A 22,797-nucleotide genomic window follows, 5' to 3' on the forward strand; every position below is an offset into this window, starting at 1 on the left:
ATTGCCTGTTGGTTTTGCTGAAGGATTACCATGTTTTTTGAATCAACACCGTATGGTGAGGTGTAAAGGATTGCACAGATTGCTCACCAGGGATTTTTGGTATAAGAAAGGCCACTCAACTCCACTACCACCACATCGCATGGTGTGCTAGGGAAATGAGCACCAAGGTTGCAACTGTTTTGCCTTCAAGCATTTTTTTTTTCATCTTTGCTTCTCTTTCAGGTGTGAACAGAAAGGTGGTCTATTCCCTAGCGGACTCCGCAGATGGTTACTTCTCTGTGGATAGGTCATCAGGGATCATTATTTTGGAGCATCCACTTGATAGAGAGCTGCAGCCTTCCTATAACATCAGCGTAAAAGCATCAGACCAGAGCCTTGTGTTCTCCCTGTCTTCATTTGCTACAGTTACCATTACAGTGCTGGATATTAATGACAACCCTCCTGTGTTTGAGAGAAGAGACTACCTTGTTACAGTGCCTGAAGATACCTCACCTGGCACCAAAATACTGGCTGTTTTTGCAACAAGCAAAGACATTGGTACCAATGCAGAGATTACCTACCTCATCAGGTCTGGAAACGAGAAAGGGAAATTTAGGATCAACTCAAAGACGGGTTTGTAGTATAACACTCACGAAAAGAGTCTCTCTAACTAATAGTGCTTTGGGGAAACCTATAGAACTCAATGAGTTCCAAAGACAGCTCTATAGATCCTTTCATTGTGGAATTAGTTTTAGACAAGTTCCACATGAAAAAGAGTGGTGTAATTTAGGGCCAGATTCAGTACAGGTGGATAGTACCTTACTCCATGAATCAGTGGCCTTGGATGTTATAAGCTCTGAGTACGGATAGCAGAAACTAGTTCTTGGGGCCCAACTAGGCAGCCCTTACTTACAGTCATGAACACTTACGCACAGTGGAGCACCTCAAGTGCTCACCAGTGTGGTCAAAGGCTCTGCAATCCTGCCCTTAAGGACTAACCTGCTGTGCTACCCAAATGTGACTCACTGCTGATGCTCAGCAGACTGGGAGAAGATTGATCAATGGACAGAGCACTAAGGGCTTGTCTCTGGCCTTACATTTATAACCGTGTAGAACTGCGCTGACTTCAGTGAGGTTGCTCCTGATTTACAGCATTGTGAAAGTAGACTTAAATCCTTTATGTTTTTATTATATGTAACGAGTTTTTAAAAAAACAGCTTGCTTGGACTTTTTCATAGAAATACCCAGAAACACTGGGTATTCCAAAAGGCTACTGCTGTTTCAGTTTCCTGGTTGGGATCTATTCGTTATCCCGATTAAGTAACAGCAGGAGCTGTCATCTTTCTGTATCTCTCCCAGTCAGGATTCCCTCATCCCACAATATTTCAGCAAGGAGTAGTTGAATTTATACATAAGTACCATGGAAAGAAATACTTAAATATTGTTACATTTTCATTTGACAATGAAGCCAATAAAAGACAGAGGTGAAGTGTAATCACACAAGAAGAAAATAGCATTTATTATTCATTAATGTGTGACAGCTTCATTATTACCAGTTTTGATGCAGGAGCTGAGATTCCAGATAGCCACGTACTGATGTAACATGCCTGATCAAGGCTTGAAAAATAATCCCCCTCAGTCATGCCGTTTATCAACTGGAAGTTCCTGCTAGCAAGTGCAAGCTTCTCCACAGGATCTCTTCAGCGCTCCTATTCTCAGCAAATCATGCCAAAGGGGGAGTGATGCAATCTGACTGGCATTGCTACTCAACCCTTCCCCTTAGTGCCCAATGTATCACCCTCAATGCATTTTACTCAGTACAGAAAAACCTCTGGCTAATGATTTGTATTTAAAGTTCTTATTTCCTAAGGGTAGCATTGGTACATGAAGTTAATAAGATGAAAATGTATTCAAATCATTGGATAAAGAAAAATTCTGCTCCTGCAGTGTTGTGAGACAGAGGTCAACATTGTTAAACTTGGTTGCCTGAATTTAGGTTCCTAAGTCCATATTTAGGCACCTAAACAAAACTAACCTGATTTTCAAAGCTGTTGATCACCCAACAGCTCCCACTTCAGGTGGAGTAGTGTGTACTAAATGCGATGGAAAAATCAGACCTCTTGTATTTAGGCTCCTAAAGATAGATTTAGGTGTCTTTAGCTATGTAGGTTTGAAAATTTTGGCCAGAATGTTTATTGAGTTCAGAACACTGAGTTGTGAATCAAGATTTCTGGATTCTATTTCCAGTTCTGCCACTGACTCCCTGTGAGCCCGGGCAAGTCATTAAACTGTGCTTTCTCCATTTACCCACCTATGGCACTGGTGTAATAAAAGCTACCTTTAGTGGTGCCATTAATCACTCTGAACCACTTCCTATCCTGAGAAGTGATATATAAGCTCACGTTATTATATCTTTCTTTAATTTATACAAGAAGAAATGCAGATGTCTAATTGTACGTTTTCCTCGGATTTGCTGGCATTATCATTTCAGTAGCATCATGTGGTATTTTGCTATGGTGTTAAATAATGTATTCTGTTATATACTGGTAATTTTTTGGCTATAACTATGCTGATAATATTACTGTTCACAGAGTTTGCTTCTTTAGAGCTGTTAACATTCCTTCTCTTCTTTCAAAGGATCCATTTCTGTAATTGAAGCTCTGGACTATGAAATGTGTAAGGATTTTTACCTAAGAGTGGAAGCAAAAGATGGAGGTATGCCAGCCCTAAGTGCTATTACAACAGTGAACATAAATGTAACGGATGTGAATGACAATGCACCAAAATTTAATCAAGAGGCCTACAGTGCAGTCATCAGTGAAGATGCTTCAGTTGGTGATTCTGTGATTATGGTGAGTATAATATATATGATTTCAGACAGAAAGTCAATACAAGGTGTTGCGATGAATAATTGTGTTTGCATAAGGATATAATAAATGATTATTCCGTGTCCGGGCAGATGATAAACTATTATAGCCACTGCACCTTTGACCACCTCACCTACCGTCTGTCCGATATTCTGTCTCTTCTAGAACTACGTTTAATGTTCCAAACCACCAATCAACATTCAAAGCAGCTGCCATTTGCAACCCCCTCCCCCCAAAAAACCCCAAAGATTAAATGGTTTCTTTTTTCCTCTCAATTTAGCACTCCGCCCTAGGCATAATTTTGCCCTGGACCCATGACAGGTGATGTCTGATGTCTTGCAGCTCATTAGAGCTAGAAACACATAGTGTTTCTCTTTGGAGAGGCAGAATTTATGACTTTCCAGTGAAATAAAAAGTGTTTTAATCTAGCCCTGCTGGCATGCAACGTAGCATACCTCAAAATCACAACTTCTACTGTATCTGAGACAGCTGGCTTTAGTAGGGAAGGGCTGGGTAAATGAGTAGCATTAAAAGATTTTAAGGCTGAGATTTTCAAAGGCTCCTAAGGCCACGTCCAGACTAGGTATTAAAATCGATTTTAGATACGCAACTTCAGCTACGGGAATAACGTAGCTGAAGTCGAATTTCTAAAATCGAGGTACTCACCAGTCTGGACGGCGCGGCATCGATGTCCGCGGCTCTCCGTGTCGATTCCGGAACTCCGTTCGGGTTGATGGAGTTCCGGAATCGATGTAAGCGCGCTCGGAGATCGATACATCGCGTCCAGACTAGATGCGATATATCGATCCCCGAGCAATCGATTTTAACCCGCCGATGCCGCGGGTTAGTCTGGACGTGCGCTAAGGAAGTTAGACATCCAGCTGCTATTAAAAGTCACCTAGCACCTTTGAAAATCCCACTCGAGAGTGTCAATAAATTTTCTAAAATAACTTCTCTCTAAAATGTGGATAGCCTTCTGTCTTGGATGGTTTAGACATAACAAATCCTGCATGTAGTTATCAGTGATTCACAGTCACGCTGGAAGGGCATAATGAGTGGGGTCCCACAGGGATCGGTTCTGGGTCCAGTTCTGTTCAATATCTTCAGCAATGATTTGGATAATGGCATAGAGAGTACACGTATAAAGTTTGCAGTTTATAAGTTTACACTTATAAAGTTCACAAATTACTGATTACACTTATAAAGACACCAAGCTGGGAGTAGTTGCAAGTGCTTTGGAGTATAGGATTAAAATTCAAAATGATCTGGACAAACTGGAGAAATGGTCAGAAGTAAATTGGATGAAATTCAATAAAGACAAATGCAAAGTACTCCACTTAGGAAGGAACAAACAGTTGCACATATACAAAATGGGAAATGACTACCTAGGAAGGAGTACTGCGGAAGGGGATCAGGGTCATAGTGGATCACATGCACTGAATAAATTGCTTAGGGAGGTTGTGGAATCTCCATCATTGGGAATTTTTAAGAGCTGGTTGGACAAACACCTGTCAGGGATGGTCTAGATAATATTTAGTCCTGCCTTGAGTGCAGGGGACTGGACCAGATGACCTCTCGAGGTCTCTTCCAGCCCTATGATTCTTTGATTTTCTGTTCTATGTTGTCAGGGAGTTAGACAAAATGATCCTTGCAGTCCCTTCTAACCCTATAATTCTATGTGGCCTAAACAAAATGTATGATCGTATGCAGCAACACAAAGGGCTCATTGGTACTTTTTTCATATGACTTGTGTAACACACACATGGGCTTGCCCCTTGCAAATAATCTTCCCAGTCCAAATTCACGATGAGAGAAGTTTTAGACAAACATGCACTGTCCAGTAAGTTATATCTACTAACCTGATGGAATGTAAAGTTATTCCTTTGGGGGTTTGATTTCTTATTGTACCACAGAAATATTTCTTAATCTGTATAGTTAATTTTATTCTTTTCTCAAAAAGTTGATAGCAGAAGACCAGGATAGTCCTACCAATGGCCAGATTCATTTTTCCATAGTGAATGGTGATCGGGACAATGAATTTTCAGTTGATCCTGTTTTGGGACTTATAAAGATTAAAAAGAGATTGGACAGAGAAAAGGTAAGATAACACATGCTGGGCTTCTAAACTTACTAGAAATTGCATATGTATATTTACTTCACCTGTGCTGCGGGCTTTCTGCATGACTGCAGGCTTGTCATTTATGTAGTCTGCAATTGTCAGTAAAAATATTCTATCATCTATTTCTAATATTGCCCAATTCACTCTTTTCACCCCAGTCCTTTCTGTAAGTAAACTGAGCTTGAAATGCTCCCCTCTCCACTGGCATAAAATCAGATTAAAGAAAACAGACCTGTGACAATGCAGAAAGCTGTAGTGTTAATGAGCTGCCACCCTGTTTCTATCATACACATACACAACAGTGATTGTAACACATTCTGGACAATAACACCAGGCACAGAGCCAAGACCTCAACTTTGAATTGGCAATGTGTGTGACATATCATTAGCAAGGTTATGTTGTGAAGTGGCCAAGCTACTATAGAGGTAGTCATATTTGAGAGATCCCATTGCTTTGTTTACCCCAGTACAACGTTCACCCAAGACAACTTATCACCATTTCACCCGCCTCTCAAATAACAGCTTTTTGCAAACAAAGATGATTTGCCTAGTGTTAGTGTGAGCATAGGAGAAAGCTACATGACTTCAGCAATCTTATAACACATAGGGAAATCCTTGTCTGTTTGCCCAAACAATGCAGGTAGCACTAGTGGTGCTAAGGACACAGAAGTCATGCAGTCATTGCATCTGTTTGTTCTGTGCTGCATTGTGGTCTATAGGCTAGATAGGTGCTATATATTTTTAACAGTACAGCCTTAATTTCTTAATTTGCTTTAATTTAATGTTTGTGTTTAGTATAGCTGCAAAGGACGCACACATGTGTGCTTTATGTAAACATGTATGTAGGGCTAAATTCACCACTGGTATAAACAGGGGCAATTACATAATGTGAGCAGAGTTGCACCTGCTTACATCAGTAGTGAGTTTGGTTCATTGTCTCTGATGTTCTTCAGAGACAATATAGCAAGCCCAGCTCTGAAATATGTAGAATATAGCATATACTCTAGGACATCAGTATAGGGTTTCCTCATTCATTTACAAAAAAAATGTATAGGCTAAACTTTTGGAAGGAGAAACAATACTCATTTCAAAGGGGTAAACATAGACAGGTCAAGTCCTTAAATCCAAGGTAAGTGACAGAGAGCACAGAAAGACAAAAAACAGAAAAAATATTATTCGTAGAAGTCCCAAGACAACAACCAACTCTGAATCAGCCAAAGCCTGTCATAGGAGAGAGGGAAATAAGAAAAGTCATTCCCCAGGTGCTGTTGTGATGTTTTAAACATAGTGCTGCAGGCACCCTGTGGTTTGTGCTATAGTCTGAAGTAAAAACATGTCCCAAAAGTTTAAAGACAGCTGCTCTCCTAATGACATGTATTGTGTGGCTGTTTCTAATAAGTACCCAGAAAAATCTGTCTCTTTAGTGGAAGGCAGATGATATCCAGCTGCAAGCTACCTATCCAAGCCAGGGGTTACAGAGGCACTGGTGTTACTTGCCACTGAAAGTGTTTTTCAAATCATTTAGGCCACCTCTCTATGAACTTTACCTTGATACTTTGCAAAGGACATGTTAGAAATGTTTCATGTTAGATAGATAGTGAGACACATTCTCAGAAATCATGTACAAAAGTGTCTTGAAACCCATTCCTAAAATCCTGATTTGATTGGAACCTGACCAAAACTTTGGAATTGACATCTAGGAAACTCAAAATATTGAGTTGCTTATAAGTTAAAGTTGTAATGGTGAATTTTGCATATTATACGCAAGGCACCAAGCAGTTTGTTTTCGAAGTGTACCATTATCTACAGTATGCATTGTCTGGTACAGTTATTTTAATATAGTGAAGCCATTCAGATTATTGATAGCCTTATAAAACAGAGTTTGGGACACAGTGAAGCACTAAACAGGGAAATGTTATACAAAGGGCAAGACAAGTAATGAGGCCAGACAGCTTTCCACAGAATGTGATACGTGGCACACAGGATGGAAGGAATGATTGCTGAAATTTAGGACCCCTTTCACATTGATTTAATGTTTTCACCTTTTCGCAGGTGTCTGGATATTCGCTAGTTATTCAGGCAAGAGACAGTGGCATCCCTCCTTTGTCATCATCTGTGACGGTCAACATAGACATTTCTGATGTGAATGATAATAGCCCTGTGTTTACACCGGCCAACTATACAGCTGTAATTCAAGTAAGTTTATCCTGCACATCAAAAACTGATCTGACCTTTAAACATGAAAGCATTTGGTTACCATTAAGTTACTTTTGATCAGCGCAAGGTATATCAAATTGTCTCCTTTCAAGCAAAGGATAAGCATGTTTTTCTTAACTCTTTGACAGGCCTCTGTGTTTACTGAGATTCCTCAGAATCTGCCACAGATTTTACCATTTATCCCAGCTGGTTCAGAAACTTTCCCCTTGTCTAAGAAATGTTTTTTATTCTTCTTCTGCAAATGAAGTGGTTCCAGCTGCCATCTTGGGCTTTCTTGTCTTTCCTGTCTGTCCCACAGCTAGACAATGAATAAGCTCAAATTGTAAAGAAAGGGTTCAAGCTCTCCTTGATCGGAAGGGCATGAGGCTTTGAGAGGAGGAGAGAAGAAAATGAAAGAAGTTCTGGAATTTCCATTTCCCATACTCCTCTGAAAAGAGTTTCTGCCCTCTTGACTAGTGTATTCCACGCCTAGTACTGTGAAGATGAATCTATCTATCTTAGAGTTTTATACTGCCCCCAATCACTGTGGTATTTCAGTATCTTTCCCCATAAAATCAAGAGCAATTGCAGAGTCCCTAGTGGACTCCATGGAGTCTCTAGCACTTCTTCCTTTACAGGGTCAGAGCTCTTTTTGGGGGAAGAGTTTGGAGAGGATCTAAATCTCTGGCAACACCATGTTAGCCGTTTCAGTGTGTCCTGTGGGAAAACCATGAACATTGTATCACAATGCTGCATGATCACACTGGGGTGCAGTCATGAAAAATGTTATGAAGCAGCATTGTGGTGTGATTACCTTCATAGTACTGGGGACAGCTAAATGTTCTGACTGGCAAGCACAGCATCACCCTGGAAAATGCATGTTGGTCCTGCTAAATATACCAATGGCTGCTCAACCCTAAACCGGGTGATGAGCAGATAAGACTTGAAAGTTTTCTTCGCTTTATTCAGTGTACAAATGGTCATGTATAACAAATACAGTGGTGGTTTAAAAAAAAAACCCAAACCTGGACACCTCGCTAGAGATGCTGTGTCAAATTCTGCTATCAGTCATCTCTGTGCTTCCCGCCAAGTGAATCGTGTTGCATGTGTGTAATTGGAGCACAATGGGGTGGAATGTAAAACTATGGGGTACTGCTCTGCAAAAACCATTTTCTTGTGTATTCTGAATGTTATTTTAACAATATGATGATTGTAATTTCTCTTTATACACTGTGCATATGCATAAAGGAGAATAAACCCGTGGGCACAAGTATTTTGCAGCTGGTAGTGACAGACAATGATTCTTTTCACAATGGCCCCCCGTTTACCTTCACCATTCTGACTGGCAATGAAGAGGAGGAATTTATGTTGGACCCACATGGAGTTTTGAGGTCTGCAGTTATCTTCAGGCACATGGTAGCAACTGAATACATGCTCTGTGTGCAGGTATGGCCTTATTATTGCATGTCAGCACAAACCAAGAAAACTCTCTTAGTGTCATGTTATTTTTGCCACTATTTTTATGTTGCCTGTTTGGTTTGTTTTTAATTGATTTTATTCAGTTAGTCAGCATAATGCATTGCAATATACAGTGCAAAAACAGTGCATTTCCTTCACTGCTCACAAACCCAATTTCATATAAATATAAATAGGTAACCAGCCACCTTGCCACTTTTATTTGTATGGAATGAGATTTGTGAGTAGCAGGCGTATGATTTAAGATTTTCATTAATTTTTTTATAAAGCTCAGGAAGGAAAGTAGGGGAATAGAATAGCCAGAAGAAAATACCTTCTGCACATATAAACCCACAACAAAAAGAGCAACAACAAAATATTGTTATAGGGAAGGAAATCACATCAGTTCCAAAGTCCGCAAATATAGTGATACATTTTCCGAAACAAACCAAGAACTCATGAAAAATTTCCAGGTTTGTTTAGTTTATAAGGGAGGTGAAAAAAGAGCTAATAATAGAAATCGCTACTGAGGAGCTTCGTAACCAGAGTAATTTTTGTGATATCTAACTCAAAAGTACGTTGTCTGTTTCTCTTCATGATTTACAGGGGGAAAACAGTTGGGTGTTATTCTGCGGCAAACCTAAAACTCATAAGCATTGAAACCAATTTTATTCTCAAGCCTTACAGGAAAAAAAAACAAACCTTTCCTTAACCTTTATTATAAAACTGCCAATTTTCAGGCCAAACTAATTTTCCTAAGCAAAGTTCTGGTGTGACTATAAATAGCGTATGTAACGGAAATGTGGTTGCAATTTTACTGATGTACCTATGACTGTGATATAACTGGAGTAAAAGATAGACATCATAGTCTAAAATGTTTCAAAATGTACAGAAAAAAGTTGTAGTTGACTTTTGGAGGCTTGATAGACCCTTCACATTCCTTTCTTATTTAAGGGCTTCTACAATTAAAACATTTTTAATGTTGTTTGGAGTATTTGGACCCCACCAGCATATCTGACAGTTCAGGGCAGCTTAAAGAAGAGCCTCTCTTTCCACTCTACCACCTGTCCTCCTTTGTTTGTTTGTTTTTTTATTAAAATTAAATTTGGAGGAGGGACAGGTCAACAAAGTTACCTTTTTGGCTTTCCAGCCCTATTCACAGTGAGAGAGTGTGATTTTCAGAGGTGCTCAGCACCCACTGCTCCTCTTGAAGGCACAGCATTATTAGCATTCTCTATTTTTTTCTTTTTCCTTGTTGATTTTTATAACCACATTCAATTCTCCAGTAAAGATCTTCGGATCAAGTGGCAGGTCTGTGTTCTTTTGTTGTTCTCCTTCAGAAAGAGTAGTAAATCTTAATAGTGAGCTGAATGGAGCATTTTTATTACTACACAAAAAGGATATTGATCCACGTTTGCACGGCCTTCTGTCAGGAGGGCTTTGAGTTTTTTGTCAGACTTGCTCTTTTGGTCTCTATAAAAAGTGCATATGATGCTATCATATGTGCTCTGGGTCACAGAGTCAGCTGTCCAAGCTCAGTTCTACTCCGATATTTTATTGTTAGTAATAGAGCATGCATCTTATGTCATCTTTGGAGAGTGATAATTTTTCTTTATTTCAAGCATGTTTCTTGAGTGATTTAGGTAAAGCAATACAGAAAGGAGTATTAAAAAAACCAACCCAAACTTTCTAAGATCATCATAAGCTAAGCAGGGTCAAGGTGGTCAGAAACTTCTGAAACATGCCCAGCTGCTGCAGAAAGCAGTCCTGATGATTAAGTAGGTGGCACTCTCTTCCTTGAGTCCATACTGAACCAATGCGCCATCAGATGCGCAGGAGGGGCCATCATTCAAATGGGAGTGGGACTAAAATAAAAAACCTGATCATTTGTGGTAATAGAAGATCCCATGTAATACCAGAGTACAAGTTCTATCTGTGGTTTTCTGGTCACATTTCAGTCTGCCTATATGTTTCCCTCAGCAGTTCACTTAGTCCTGGTCTACACTGAGGGAGATTGACCTAAGATACGCAACTTCAGCTACAAGAATAGCATAACTGAAGTTGACGTATCTTAGGTCAACTTACCTTGTGTCCTCAGGGCGCAGGGCTGACTGCCACCACTCCCCCATCGATGTGGAGTACAGGAGTCGATAACAGAGGGATCAATTTATCGCATCTACAGTAGTCGCAATAAATTGATCCCTGATAAGTCGATCACTATGCACCAATCCAGTGGGTAGTGTAGATGTACCCTGTGATATAGTTTTCTTAATTTCCATAAGGTGTTTTTATATTCCACATCAGAGGTGGCAGCATTGCAATGTGGGAGCAAGGTGTTTCTGTATGTATGTAGTTAGTAAAGTGCTTTGAAAGAGTGTCAGGATGACAGACTATATAAATATAGTAGTAGGGAGGAGGAAAAGGGAGAGTGAGGAGTTGTTATTGACTGTGATTTATGTGTGTGCTTGTTCTTTCCAAATGAAATTAGGCTAAAGATTCTGGAAAGCCTCAACAGGTGTCCCACACTTACATTCAAGTGCGGGTTATTGAAGAAAGCATTCACAAACCAACAGCCATTCCACTGGAGATCTTTATAGTCACCATGGAAGATGACTTTCCAGGGGGTGTCATTGGAAAGATTCATGCCACAGATCAAGATGTGTATGATGTTCTCACTTACACCCTGAAATCAGATCAGAAAAGTCTCTTCAAGGTTAACAGCCACGATGGCAAGATCATTGCCCTGGGAGGGCTAGATAATGGCAAGTACACACTGAATGTGTCCGTCAGCGATGGCCGGTTCCAAGTGCCCATCGATGTTGTCGTCCACGTGGAACAGCTGATACAAGAAATGCTGCGGAACACAGTCACCATCCGATTTGAGAACGTTTCCCCTGAAGATTTTGTGGGGCTCCACATGCATGGGTTCAGGCGCACCTTGCGGAATGCTGTGCTCTCGCAGAAACAAGATAGCCTGCACATTATCAGCATTCAGCCTGTGGCAGGCACCAATCAGCTTGACATGCTGTTTGCAGTTCAGATGCATACCAGTGGATTCTATAAGCCTGCTTATTTGATTCAGAAGCTTACCAATGCAAGGAGACACTTAGAAAATGTGATTCGCATCTCGGCTATCTTGGAGAAGAATTGTTCTGGACTGGATTGTCAGGAGCAGCACTGCGAACAAAGCCTGTCTATTGATTCCCATTCCCTGATGACCTATAGCACAGCGCGAATTAGTTTTGTGTGTCCCCGTTTCTACAGAAATGTACGCTGCACATGTAATGGTGAGTGCTACTCCCTCTTCATCTTCAATCTTTCCACATTATGGGTTAGGATAGTTTTTATTTCTCTGATGCAGATTGGAAGAGGCAGTTCAATTCATTTAGTTAAAGAGCACGTGGCAAATGTATGGTAGGAATTGATTTCTGAGGCTGGTTAAGAATTGTTCATGTTTATTGATGTAAATGGAAGATGGTGAACTTTCACCTTCTGTGACCAAAGGCCACTTTGCTGGAGGCATGGTAATCAGAGCCATCAACAAACCTTCTACTGTGGTTTTCCACCCAATCCGTAACAGACCTGAAATGTACATAAAGTGTGGTCATGTCAGAAACTGCCCAGTCAGTATTTAGAGATTGCACCCAGCATTTTGAAAGTGAGGATGACCTCTAACCTGAGCGATAAAGATGGAAAGGCCTTGTTCATTCATATTTGGGGTGGGGGGGATGGAAACCAATGATAATGGTAATTGGGAGCAAGTACTGCTTCTGACCTTTTGACCTACACTCAGGCTTCCAGGTATGTGCATTTTTGTGTGTGGTTGGTTTTGGTTTTAATCACTCTGGCACTGGTTCATGAAATTGTTCTACAGGGATTTCATACGGGAATGGACAGCGTATTCATTAAGTTGCCCATCTTCCTTCTGCTTCTGTGTACTAGGTAAAAAACTTCAAGCAGTTATAATAATAAATCTGTTCCTTCTGTTTGCGCAGTTTTCTGTTCTTCATTCCACTTTGCCCAAGAGTGAAATAAGAAGCTGCTGTAAAATCAATACATTTAAATCTCCCGTCTCGTAAACACCCACAGAGAGATGGTACCTTGTTTTCTGCTGGTGTCAATGGACAAAACTCCTCTGAAGTCAGTGAGGCTGCAGCATTTGCGTATATTGCATTCAGCCCATAAAGACTGTGCACCACATTTTGCTGTCAGATGTGTGTGGCAGATCTTCAGTCTGACAGCCTAGCCTCCTTAAGGGTTTGCTCTGGCTCCCATTGAAGTCAATGAGTGTCTTACCATGGATTTCAGAGTGGATTGGGTCAGGCCTCAATGCATGGAACTTCAGCTGGAGTCACTTGAGTCCTGCAGAGGGGAGATAATAGGGCCCCGATAGTTGAGTGCATGTGAGAAGATCAGAATACTGGAGCTGAGGTCTTTTATGCACATTTAAGAGCTAATTGTTAAATGATAGTGTTAAGTGTTTCAAACTGGCTTAAATGTATGTTATAGTAATCCCTGCTATTATTGGCTATACAAAAGCTGTGCAATAGAGACTTTCATAGAATGGACTGCACAGTGCTATCATATCATCTAGCCAAGCCAGTGCAGGACTATTACCTACAGTATATTCTGTACTGTCTTGAAACTGTATCTTTGTCCAGTCTAATTTTAAATGTACCAATCAATGGGGAATCCATATAATAATAATAAATGGAGATATACCTATCTCATAGAACTGGAAGGCATCCTGAAAGGTCATTGAGTCCAGCCCCCTGCCTTCACTAGCAGGGCCAAGTACTGATTTTGCCCCAGATCCCTAAGTGGCCACTCAAAGATTGAACTCACAATGCTGGGTTTAGCAGGCCAGTGCTCCAACCACTGAGCTATCCCTCCCCCCATAGAGCTCACTGACAGAAATTTTTTCCTGCTATTCAGTTTACATTTTTCCATTCTTACTTTCATTTCATTGTTGCTAATGATACCCCTTGTTTACCATCCAAAGCATTTAACCTTGGTCAGTGGCATTTGCTCCCTTTGGATACTTGTAGAAAATTAACCTGCCTCAATCTCTTTAGTTTTTGTTAAAGCAAACCATAGATAGTTCATTTAATCAGTCTTTCCTCAGAAATGGGTGTGTGTATTCTGTCTGATAAAACATAATGAGTGTGTATCTGCATATTTATATGCATATAAATATAGCAAGCGGAAAAATAGTACACAAAATACTAGGATGGATTTCCTCATGGTTCCTTTAACGTGATAGCTTTGGCAAGACACATTCAGCAGAATCAGTGTTCTACTATATTTGTTTCTAGAGTAGTTTAATGATGTAGCCAAATAAATATTGATAGATTGAAGCATGACAAACCCGTTAAAATATTGCATATGTTTTCACTGATCAGATTCAATTATAACCAAGGAAGCCTGAGTTTGAGCTAATTCACACATTCTTGAAATATGTATCAGACTTGGAACGTAGTTCCCACTGCCAGATGTCAAAATATGCGCAAATTATGCATGCCAGCTGTGCATAACCTAGATTACCTTTACGACGAAACTAAGCTATCTAGCACCAGAATGCCAAGAGACTGTTAAAGCAGGTAACTTGTGAACCTCTAAAGATTCAGCAGCTCACTTAAGGTAGGATAAAGTCCAAAAGTTCAGACACCTCAGTCTGAACCTTTAGAGTCAATAACTAAAAAATCTTGCAATAACAGGCTAACTCCTGAGATTTCTGGCATTTGTGCTTCCAGTCATGTGAAAAGTACTGGAATAAACAGCTATTCTCTTGATATTTTGGTGTTTCAGAGGCAGAAATGATAGTTTCATGTTATATTATCCTTTAAAAAAAACTTAAAGATTTGGTTTACATTTAGTTTTAGGACAAAGATTCACAGGGGGTGGAGAGTGAGTTTTGTTGGAACCAATTTGTCCATAAAGTCTTGTACACAGTCCCATTTCTAGCCTCTGTTAAGGAACTTTTATGAGGAGCATAATCTGCACTACACTAGGCAGTGTTTGAAACCATGGGTTACAAAAATGTGTTCGTTAGGGAAGAGGTTCGAATATGGTTCAGACTTAATCATTCAGGAGCCTTGTGAACACTGTCCCCAAAAGTGTTGTGTGGAAGTGAAAGCTCACACCTCTATATTAGAGTGCATATGGCTGCTTCTACAGTGTGACAGGAATAGATTCTTCTGTCCTGTACCAAAACATAAATTCATGGGAGGCAAGAAGGAATCTAGGCTTTAGGTCTTGCGGAGCTATACCCGGTCCATTCTGAAGGGAGGCAGAAATAACTAAATATAATGCACTGTGATCCTCTGCCACTAATAAATAAATAAAAGGGCCCAATTTTTAGAGGTGCTGTGACCCCTCAGGTCCCATTGTAAGAGTTGAGCGTGCACAGCACCTGCTAAGAAGTCCTCACAACCTCTCAGTCCTACACCAGTGAACCCAAGTGCCAATACCAGTGTGGCAGACTCGCACTTTCTGCTCATTCAAATTCCTCCAAAAGACCCGCTGACTCCCATAGAGCCCACATAGATCATGCCCCTTGTAAGCCATCATGGTAGTACAGCTAAGAAGACTGAGTGAGAGAGGGGGATCGTAGCTTCCCATCCAGTGTGCACTTAGGCATTAAATTAAAATGGTGTGATTCTTCCAAAGTGCCGAACACATTGTGCGGTATGGGGCGTCGTTTTATTTGTTGGGAGCCATGTAATTTTATTTTAAACATTACTAGAAATATTTAGTTTACAGAAATGGTTGGCCAGCTCTTACTAATTGTTTCTTTTATTGCCATATTATGGATGTGACTCCCACTACTCAGTCATAGAGATTCTTTTATGTATCTTAGGAGACCATGACTAAGACCAAGCAAAATAATCAGTTATTAATTATGGTCATTTTACTAGTGAAGAAAGAAAGCATTAAATAAAATAACACAAATGAGAGAGCACAGATAATAATACTGATACTTCTATAATGATCTCTACTATATTATATCTTTCTATGGAGGTCTTTTAGTAGAGATTACACCTTTTAGAGTGGATTCCCTTGGCGGTGGTGGGGTGCTTTTTGTTTTTTGGTAAGTTAAGACCAAAATATATTATTATTATTCCGAATTCAGTTTTAGTATCTTATTAGCTACTTAAAGCTGTGGATAAACAGGCAAAAAATATGTGTTTAAGGGCAAGTGAATCCTGTCTAGTTATTAATGATAACTGAGCAGTTTGTAGTTGGGCAAAGTTACAATCTTAACTAAATCATCTGAAATCAAAGGAAATATTTAAATTATTTAATTAAAAGTAGCTATCTTAAAGCAGGCCAGTTACAAATATTAAGAATCCTAAGTATAATTAAATCCCGCTATTTCTCTGTTTACCAATGTTTATCCCATCTCCTCTCCAGCAATACATGGCCTAACCAGCTGGTGGTTATCAGGAGAAACTGTTAATATTTTAAATTACAGTGGCATTTAAGTATCCCGATAAAATTATTATATAAATTTAAATCTAATCCCTTTTCAGTGTTTTAGTTAACTTCTCTCACCTGTCCATGTTGAAGTTTGGGGAGGTCTTCCTTGGGCTGGTTTCTTCTTGAGTCTTCTCTGTTTTTCTTAATTATCCATGGCAGCTTGCAAGTAGAGATTCACAGGATAAGTTGTGTAGTGCTTGCTGTCTAAGCAGAACAGCAGGGGGTGTGTGTCTGAGAGGTGCTCACTTTGGACTCTTTTATATGCATTTTTTCCAATTTTTAGGAAATTTACAAGAAAACACACAGGTTTGTTTAGTTTCAAAGTTGGTTACTCTCACCTTTTCATTGGCTTAATGCCTTCAGGGTTGGCTTAGCTGACACTTCCAGTTCCTGAATATGCAGTCTGTTTAATGAATATGCAACATTTCTTTCATTGCCTTTGTTCTTCTTGTGGACAAAAGCATCAGATAACTTTCAAAGCTAGTTTTAACTGTTTCTTTTTATTTGATCCATCCTCTGAGATATTCTTTCAACTTTATTAGAGTTTGACAGAAAATGAAATTCCGTTTTGAAAAAGTCCAAACACTCCGTTCTTTATATAAAAGATTTCAGTTCTCCAAACAGTCTTTTGAAATTAAATAACTCAGAGAAAGTTTTTTTACAGCTTAGATAATATAAAAAAGTGTTGATTCTTGTCATAGTTTTAGAAGAGATTATTCTTGTCTTCTGGAGTTGGATGAGGGTTTGCTTGCACACTGCCAGTAAATAATTAGCATCCTATTAATGTAAATATTCTATACTTAAATGACTTCTTATATTAGTACACATTTATAGCATCAAATTACCTTGCTATATATATATATTAAACATGTTACTATTCCTACATTTAGATACCTTTGCAAACATACATCTCCAAAGCTATTTGTCATTTCAACATTTAAGAAATAACAAAAGTTTAAAACATCTCTGACAATGTTTTTCTCTAAAGGTTTTAAGAACACAAATAAGTTTTCTTACAAGAGAGTAGAGGTTGGTAGAACCCACAGTACCTAGATATATTGCTCGGATACACCCTACATTCCAATCATATTCAGGTTTCTTCCTAAAACATGGTTAACATGGTTTGTCATCTTGATGTTTGCTTATACTTGGAGGATAGGAGTAGAAATCTTCCTGAATTTCTTTGATTAGCTTTAACATTTTGTAACATAACTAGCTAAACATGTGTATTGTTATATTTCCAAGCATCCTGGCTATAACGTTCTTGTAACTGTATCTTAATGTTCAATAAATACGTAAACAAGTTTAAGAACATAAGAACAACCATACTGGGTCAGACCAAAGATCCATCTAGCCAAGTATCCTGTCTTCTGACAGTGACCAATGCCAGATGCCTCAGAGGGAATGAACAGAACAGGTTATCAAGTGATCCACCTCGTCACCCATTCCCAGCTTCTGGCAAACAGAGGCTAAGGACACCATCCCTGTCCATCCTGACTAATGGACATTGATGGACCTATCCTCCATTAAAGTTTGTAATGACCTAATAAAAAATAAGTTGTTATAATATAATTAATATCATTTTTGCATTAATACCAAGATCTCTCCCCTACAACATGTATGCTGCCTTTGAAGCCAGTGCACCACCTAAGGTTGGAAAAAGTTGATTGTATCCATTTCTCTTTGACACACAGTGCTTTTGAGCCGCTAAAGTATAGATTACAAGCAAGGTAAGACTCCCCTCCTTTCCCCCACCCCGGGTAATCAGCCTTTGGAATTCTGTGCCCCACAGGATATCAGTAGTTTCCACATGGCTCAGATTTTAGAAGAGGTATGGTTTGAGAGAGACTTGGCCCTGGAGTGAAAGGGGCATGTTTTTTAAGAGAAAAAAAGGAATTGTCACTGGGTTGTGTAGGTGATGAGATTCCCTTATGGTACCACATAATGGGTATCAATAAGGAGAACTGCTGTCAGAGGTGAAAGTAAGCTGGTGCGGTCCGATACGGCGTACCGGCAAGAGCCAGTACACCATGCTGGACCGCATCGACTTCCACGGTGGGGATTGAAAGGGCTCTGGGCCCAGCTCCTGGCCGCGGCTCCGGCGACTGGGCTGGGGCCGGGATTTGAAGGGCTCAGAGCTCCACGCGGCTGTGGGCAGCCCTGAGCCCTTTAAATCCTGGCTGCGGCTGAGATTTAAAGGGCTCAGAGTTCCCCACCGCTGTGGGCAGCCCTGAGCCCCTTAAATCCCAGCTGCAGCTCCAGCGGCAGGGCTGGGGCAGGGATTTAAAGGGCTCAGAGCTCCCCGCAGCTGTGGGCAGCCCAGAGCTTTTTGAATCCCGGCCACGGCTCTGGCGGACAGGCTGGGGCCAGGATTTAAAGGGCTCCGGGCTTCCCTCAGTGGCAGGAGCTCTGGGCCCTTTAAATCCCTGTCCCAGCCCTGCAAAGTTTGGGGTTCCCCCTGGCAGCCAGAGCCCTGGGCCCTTTAATTTGCCCCTGAGCCCCGGGGGGCTTCCAGCCACCTCTGCAGCTGGGAGCCCCTGGCTGATTTAAAGACTCTGGGTCTCCCAGCCACAGCTGGTTCCCCAGGGCTTTTAAATCTTGAGAGGCCACGCCTCTTCTGGATGAGGACATGCCCCCTCAGGACTCCGGCAGTACTGGTAAGTCCTGTAAATTACTTTCACCCCTGATTGCTGTTGATAGCCAGAGCACTGAGGTAGGGGATGTTGCAGAGAGCTGGTATAAACCATGAGGAATGAGGCCCAAAGGTGTGTGAAGCAAGTAGAGACAGGCACAGTGGGAATTGCTACAGACTAGCGCAGAGGTGGTCAGATATCTAGCCAGTTCCACTAACACCAGGGACAAATTCCATTACATTAGAACAGATGAAGATGCCTGGTCACCCTAATCCAAGAGTACAACTGCAGTATTGCCAACCCAAGCATTCAAATATTATGAGTCAGACCCCCCCACTCAAAAAATTCATGAGATTGTCTTAAAAATTGAGGATTTTTACAATAATAAGTTTGGGCTCCTTTTTATTTGCCTGAGTATTTGTAGCCGTTAGGAGTCACTTTCAAATTTTTCTCTGCAACCGAGAGTTAAACATTTATTTTTTAAAATGAAATCAGAGATTTTTTTAGGTAGTCACATATATCCAGGAGCTTGGGCTTTCAGAAAAACACAAAACACTGAGCCTGGGCAACCCTGCAAATGGGATTACATGATTCAGGGTGATTCCTGCTTATATGTACAGGGATGAAGTCGTTGCCACAGTTAGAATTGAGAAAGTATTTTCCTCTTCTTTGTACTGGCAGGGACCTTGGAGTAGTTCTACCTCTTCCTAGAGCAATAAACAGAGATCATCTGTCAAACTCCCTCCCAAAATTTCCTGTCAGTTACTGATTGACCCTAACCTCATGGTTCTGTGCAATTCCTTCTTGGAAACAGATTTATTAATAGTGATGTGAGTTACATGGGAATGCCGTGGATTTTCAGGACTTGTCTAGGGGAAATAAAATCAATCCTAGTCCATATTGTTGAATCTCTTTCGGAAAGAACAAAGAATGGTAAAAATGCTGGACTTCAGAGTGGAAATGTGACAACTCTGGCTGTGGATAACAAATCCTTGAATTATTTTACAATTTTACTCAGTGTGGTTATGAAATCAGCCTGAACATGCACATTAGCTAAAACAGTACCATATAGTAGTGCATGATTTGTAGCTTATGCACTTATAACCATACAAATAGGCATAAAAACATTTCTTCTCCCAGGCTTAAATATTTTAAAACTTCTGTCACAGCTGTGAAATCCACAGGATGAATAAAAAGTTAATTTGCTTGTAGTTTATCTAAAAAACAAGCATTCATAGTCTGCCAGGATAAGCTTACATCTTCATGGTGATAATAAATATATTAGATTCTTTCCATATACTTTTGGACCATGGAATGATGAATCTGAACTACAAATCAAGAGTTAGAATCAGCTAAAAAGTGGCAGAGACTGATAGAGAAGCCAAGTATTGATTTATTGCTTAATGTCAGAGATTTTAATCAAAGGTTAAAGGGTTGTGAAAATGTGCAGTGCCACATTCTGAAATCTCAGCAGTTCAGCATATTCACAAGCTCTGGGGCTTTTGCCCAAGTGACTTGTCTATTTGTCAGCTACAGAGAGGTTCACTTAAATTACTGCCTTACATAAAGTTTAAGTATCTTCAAAGAACGGATATACTTTGCATGTAGAGAGCATACACTAATGAGAATGTATTGAAATAGCTGATGGAATTGAAGAGTAAATTATAATCCTTCAATGGAATATTTGTACCATTCTCTAGAGAATTATGTCCTTGCTATAGAATTCTATAGGATTGTTGTTTAAAAAGAAACCAAACAAAAACACCTATCGAAAATATCTCATTCTCAGTTAAATTCTATAATTTTAGAATATTTCTATAGAACTCTATTAAATTAAATTTTCATAGAAGCCTGTTGATTTCATCCCTGTTAGTATCTATAGGAGTTGAAATGTGATAGTATATTACTAGTATTATGCATAAGAGGCAAGGTGAGCGAAATAAGATCTTTTATTGGAGCAATTTCTGATGGTGAAAGAGACATGCTTTTGTGCTTACACAGAACTCTTCTTCATTATTATGCCTGTTAATATACCCTATTACACTGATTAATAAAGATGCATCATTTCACGTCAGTGCTCGTTTACTGCACAGACATCTTAAACAAATGTTTGACAAAGGAGGGGAGGTGTTAAAAGGTTAAACTGACTGTGTTGCTCGTCAAGCATAGACATTGATAATCTCTGCCATATTTGTAGGCAGACCATCTCCACTTTGAAACCTACAGTAATAAGTTTTCTGTTTCCAGAACATACCTACCATGCCAGGTAACTTGAGCTATGCTTAGTCTGAGCCATGCTTGGCTTGTACAACAGTGTGTTAACAGTAACGTAGTCTCTTTCGTAACCGCAAGGAGTGGGAGGGATTTGCCATATTACAAGTTCATTACTTTCCGTATGCACTGTAAATAAAATACATGCACTAAAAAAAAACCCAAAACCCACATTCAAATGACTTTAAGGTTGTGACACAAAGCAGGAACAGCAAATATTCAATAAGGGGGGACTCTCCTGTCCTTAAATCTACTCTGAGATGTATTAATTTAAGTTAGACAGACTAGGAAGTGCTAACTCTATCCATCCCCCACCACTAGCCCTCTCTCCTTTCAAGCCATAGATACAGATCAACAGAAACAAATAAATCCCAAGCATAGGCTGGCGTGCATAACCACATGTATTTCACTAGAAGTCCCACAAACTCATCCAAGGGCAGAACTTGGCCCAGTGCATGTTAATTTCCTTTGCATTTCTTTGTGGTGGCTAAAAAGAAAGTGTCTCTTTCTAGAAGCGTTTGAGGATTGATATGATGAGCTTCAGTGCCTCCTTCAGAGGCTGTGTGGTCATTTGCGTTGTGGTTTACAGTGTTTACATGCCTTTCCAGACTGAGATAATTTAAATATATATGTATTTAAGGGTTTTAAAAAGACAAAAAAAGGTCCTGATCCAGAATCCATTAAATTCAATGGGAACTTTCCATTGACTTCCATTAGCTTTAAATCAAGCCCTTAGCAGCCATCTGAGTTTGTTGGATGTTACATATTTAGGGAATTTTTGAAGTGCTTGCAGTGCCTGTGTTGTAAGGAAAGATTTTTTAAGCAAGATTTAGACTTTAAGGACTCAATTCTGCCTCCAGACTACCCCTTAAGGTCAGCAGGAGATCTTCATGGATATAGGTCAAACCAAAATTGTGTCCCTAATCAGAATCCTTATGAAAGTAATGATGGTGCCTCAGCTGTCATGACTATTCAAAGTTTAAGTAATTTTAACCCATTTACATATGCCACTAAATACAGTTTGAGTATTTTAAGGATTATTTTGCCCAATTTAAGTCTGTAAAGTGAAGCTAACTATTTAGAGTGTTAAACTTCTCCTGTCTTAAAAATATATAATTTAAAATAACCCATATGATTATTTTTTAAAATAAAAAAATGTCTCCACCCTGAATCCTTTGTAGGATAATACTTAGCTTCAAAGACAGAAAAATCCTGTCCACTCCTTTTTTGTCCAGGATCCCAGATGCAGTGGAATTTATGCAGCCACATTTGGGAGGGAGGATACAGGATTTGTGGCGCCTAGCAGTGTATCCAGAATCTAGCTTTATGGGGTTGGTTTCCTCTTCTGGAAGGATCAGCATGCCATTCTGGAGCGTGAGGATGCTGCAGGACCACCTGCACAAGGAGCATTCCTTACACTGTGCAACCTGGGCGTAGCTATCCCTGCCTGCCTGCACAGAATTCTCCAGACTTGAGGCAAGACAGAAGAAGGATGTAGCCCTAGTAATGTATTTCATGGGTCAACTCTAGATCCCCTCCAGAGAGGGGTTTTGGAATGAAAACACTGGCAAAGCCATCATGACACCAGTGAATTGGTCACAATTGTTTATTATTATATTTATTTTTCGTTTGTCTTTTGGCATCACCTAAGTGCTCAGTCAAGGACCAGCACCCCATTACACTAGGTGCTGTTCGCACACTTATTTAAAAGACATCCCCGCCCCACAGAGTTTACAATCTAAAGTTAAATTCTGTTACAGTTTTTAAGTCTCTTTCTGCTTCCTGTTGCCAAGGTGTAT

General features: G+C 40.0%; 1 protein-coding gene across 1 annotated transcript in view; it reads left to right on the forward strand.

Moving 5' to 3' along the window:
- The window catches only part of FAT3 (FAT atypical cadherin 3), a 485,653-nt gene that overhangs the window by 414,168 nt on the left and 48,688 nt on the right, over positions 1-22,797 (forward strand). Inside the window, 6 exon segments of the mRNA XM_030559193.1 lie at positions 223-612; positions 2,617-2,831; positions 4,807-4,944; positions 7,017-7,160; positions 8,409-8,606; positions 11,104-11,902. Of these exon segments, the coding sequence (XP_030415053.1) occupies positions 223-612; positions 2,617-2,831; positions 4,807-4,944; positions 7,017-7,160; positions 8,409-8,606; positions 11,104-11,902 (1,884 nt within the window).

The sequence above is a fragment of the Gopherus evgoodei genome, chromosome 1 (assembly GCF_007399415.2).
Source record: "Gopherus evgoodei ecotype Sinaloan lineage chromosome 1, rGopEvg1_v1.p, whole genome shotgun sequence".
NCBI lineage: Eukaryota > Metazoa > Chordata > Testudines > Testudinidae > Gopherus > Gopherus evgoodei.